Consider the following 3,367-nt stretch of genomic DNA (forward strand, 5'->3'; position numbering starts at 1 on the left):
TATTTAGTTTTGTACTTTCTTTAATGTAATTCTGTGTCTATATTATTAATATGAATGTTATTAAAAGTATGATTTCTTCGGCGGAAACACTTTAATTTGATCTTTAACTAGAAACACTTGATAAAGCTTAAAAATTGTAGGGATGAGACGAGAAAAGAGGAAAGATGTAACGTTACGAAAAACTTTAAAAAAAAAAATTGATTTGAGTAGAAATACAAAGATCGTACGTATATTTTTATGAAGTCGGGATAGATCTATTTGGAAGAGGTCAATTGGCCTCGTGTTCTTAGATCGACGGTTTTGTTAGGTCAAATTTGTCAAGTTCAAGGACTACTTTTGTAGTTTAAGGACGTGTTTCGATATTATCTTTTAATTTAATAACCCAAACGGAATATCAAAGTAAAATATCATTAGTCTAATGCTCAATTTAAAGCCAAAAAGAAACATACTTTCGATGATAAAAAAAACTAATTATAATTGGAGTATATTGATAATGAAAAAGATTAAATATTATTTAAATATCAATTTATTAGTATCTTGAACATAAATAGATAATCACAAATTTGGGTTATATTAACAATTCAGGTAATTTAAATAGCATACATGATCGATCATAAAGCTTAAATTTGTGACTTTAAATTACAAAGCATAAAGTAGATTCGAATTTAATCAAATGAATCACCATATTAAAAATAATAATAAATGTTTTAGCATAAAATTCATTATATATATATATATATATATATATATATATATATATAATGTGAACCCCGACGCAAATCTGTTCAACAACGATGAACAAATAAAAGCAGCAGAAGTTTTGCTGCTACAAAGACACGAGCGCACACACAAGGATTACAAACACATGGAACACAAATCACAGAGAAAACAGAGACAAACGCAAGATGTCGTAACAAACTTCGTCTACCTTCGCCCGAACGAAACTAATCTATTCATACTCATCTTCATCATCTCCTTCAGGACCTTCGGCTCCAACTTCCTCGTAGTCCTTCTCGAGAGCAGCCAGGTCTTCCCTTGCTTCGGAGAACTCTCCTTCTTCCATACCCTCACCGACATACCAATGCACGAACGCACGTTTGCAGTACATCAGATCGAACTTGTGATCAATTCTTGAGAAGACCTCAGCGACACTGGTTGAGTTGGAAATCATGCAAACAGCCCTCTGCACCTTGGCCAAATCTCCACCAGGAACGACAGTAGGGGGCTGATAGTTGATACCGCACTTGAACCCAGTTGGGCACCAGTCCACGAATTGAATTGTCCTCTTGGTTTTGATGGTGGCAACAGCAGCATTCACATCCTTGGGGACAACATCACCCCTATACATCAAACAGCAGGCCATGTATTTCCCATGGCGAGGGTCACACTTCACCATCATAGACGACGGCTCGAAAGCAGTGTTGGTGATTTCAGCAACAGAGAGTTGCTCGTGGTACGCCTTCTCAGCCGAGATAACAGGTGCATATGATGATAGCATGAAATGGATTCTTGGGTATGGGACCAAGTTAGTTTGGAACTCGTTCACATCCACGTTCAATGCCCCATCAAATCGTAAAGATGCAGTCAGAGAAGATATCACCTGGACAAATTTCCAAACGAATCAATTCCACATCAGGACCATAGAAAAACCATTGATACATTACTGGATGCTTTATTTTATACCCTTGACAGATAAATTACCTGAGAAATGAGCCTGTTGAGGTTGGTATATGTAGGCCTCTCAATATCAAGTGATTTACGGCAGATGTCATATATGGCCTCGTTATCAAGAAGCACAGCAACATCGGTGTGCTCCAGAAGAGAATGGGTCGAAAGCACAGAGTTGTATGGCTCAACCACGGCAGTTGAAACCTGAGGGGAAGGGTAAATAGTGAATCCAAGCTTAGACTTTTTACCGTAGTCAACAGACAGTCTCTCCAGCAACAAAGACCCAAGCCCAGATCCGGTGCCTCCACCAACAGCATGGAACACCAGAAAACCTTGCAAACCGGTACAGTTGTCTGCAAGCTTCCGGATCCTATCAAGGCAGAGATCCACGATCTCTTTGCCAATAGTGTAATGACCTCTAGCAAAGTTGTTGGCAGCATCCTCTTTGCCGCTGATCAGCTGCTCCGGATGGAAGAGCTGGCGATAACCACCTGTGCGCACCTCGTCGATCACTGTGGGCTCAAGATCAACGAAAACAGCACGTGGGACGTGTTTCCCAGCGCCTGTTTCACTGAAGAACGTGTTGAAAGCATCATCTCCTCCGCCAACAGTGGTATCTCCGGGCATTTGCCCATCAGCCTACACAAGGTAGAACATGAAAAATTTTGGATCTGAGATCATCATTGTTCAATTTCCCGATAATAATTACACGATACCACACCAACGATAAGAACAATGAATCAGACAGAAGTCCATTACAATCTATACAGCACATTTACATCTACGGTTTCTAATGCATTTTCTTCGTCTATCACAAAAAATGAATTAAATATATATGATTGCAAAGATATATGAAATCATATAACCCCACAAACTCTAATAAATACGATCCTAACAAAAAAAAACTTCCCTCCGGACCTACGGACCAACGATTTATGTTACATTTTCTTCCGGTCACGATCTACTCCAATCATTTTCAAAAATTTCAATGTCGATGCGAGATCGACAACATTCTCTATCATGAAAACCAAAAGAACCATGCGATGTCCGCCCACCCAGATCTGAGAAATTCACATCAGCATGGGGAAAAAACGAAATTTAGGATCCCTGAACCACAGATCCAACGCAGATTCATCAAAAACGAAAAAAGGAAACATTAAATATCCAAACCTGGATGCCATGTTCGAGGCAGTAAAGCTCCCAGCAGGCATTTCCGACCTGAATACCAGCCTGACCAATGTGGATCGAAATGCACTCTCTCATTTTGGATTAGATCTGATGGAGAAGGAATTGAATTGGCCCGAGGCGTATACAAAGACGTCTCCGGACAAAGTGCGACGCAGAGTCGGTATAGGAATGCTAGGGTTGAGTGTAATAGGCAATTTATAAGAGTGGTGTGCAGGAAAAAATCAGGGGCAGTTTTCTTTCTTTTTTTTTCTCGTTATTTCGGTTAGGTTTTCAATTTTATCCATATTTATAATAAAAATAATAATTTTAATATAATAGATCTATTTTTTTAAAAAAAATTAAATATATTTTTTAAAAATTTTAATTTTTTTTTAAAAAATAGATCTAATGTAAGAACGAATCTTTATCTGTGAAGTCAATTCTACCGATATTCACAATAAAAAGTAATATTATTAGCATAAAAATTAGTATTTTTTCATAGTTGACCCAAATAAGAGGTCTGTCTCACAAA

General features: G+C 37.9%; 1 protein-coding gene across 1 annotated transcript; it reads right to left on the reverse strand.

Annotated features, from left to right (window-relative positions):
- Nucleotides 1–664: 664 nt before the first annotated feature.
- Nucleotides 665–3,064, reverse strand: LOC140841513 (tubulin alpha-2 chain). The gene is made up of 3 exons (XM_073209000.1): nucleotides 2,839–3,064; nucleotides 1,702–2,307; nucleotides 665–1,600 (listed from the first exon to the last, which is right to left on the reverse strand). The coding sequence occupies exons 1-3, from the start codon at nucleotides 2,929–2,931 to the stop codon at nucleotides 950–952; spliced, it is 1,350 nt and encodes a 449-aa protein (XP_073065101.1). The 5' UTR covers nucleotides 2,932–3,064; the 3' UTR covers nucleotides 665–949.
- Between the last annotated feature and the right edge of the window lie 303 nt (nucleotides 3,065–3,367).

Source organism: Primulina eburnea, chromosome 9, assembly GCF_022965805.1.
Source record: "Primulina eburnea isolate SZY01 chromosome 9, ASM2296580v1, whole genome shotgun sequence".
Lineage (NCBI taxonomy): Eukaryota > Viridiplantae > Streptophyta > Magnoliopsida > Lamiales > Gesneriaceae > Primulina > Primulina eburnea.

Bases quoted from the DNA above. Each gene is read 5' to 3' on its own strand.
- LOC140841513 (XM_073209000.1), bottom strand. From the start codon at position 2,931: ATGAGAGAGTGCATTTCGATCCACATTGGTCAGGCTGGTATTCAGGTC. The intron at 2,308-2,838 runs GTTTGGATATTT...TACCTTGTGTAG, and splicing joins GCCTCGAACATGGCATCCAG to GCTGATGGGCAAATGCCCGG. The intron at 1,601-1,701 runs GTAATTTATCTG...AAATTTGTCCAG, and splicing joins TCAACAGGCTCATTTCTCAG to GTGATATCTTCTCTGACTGC.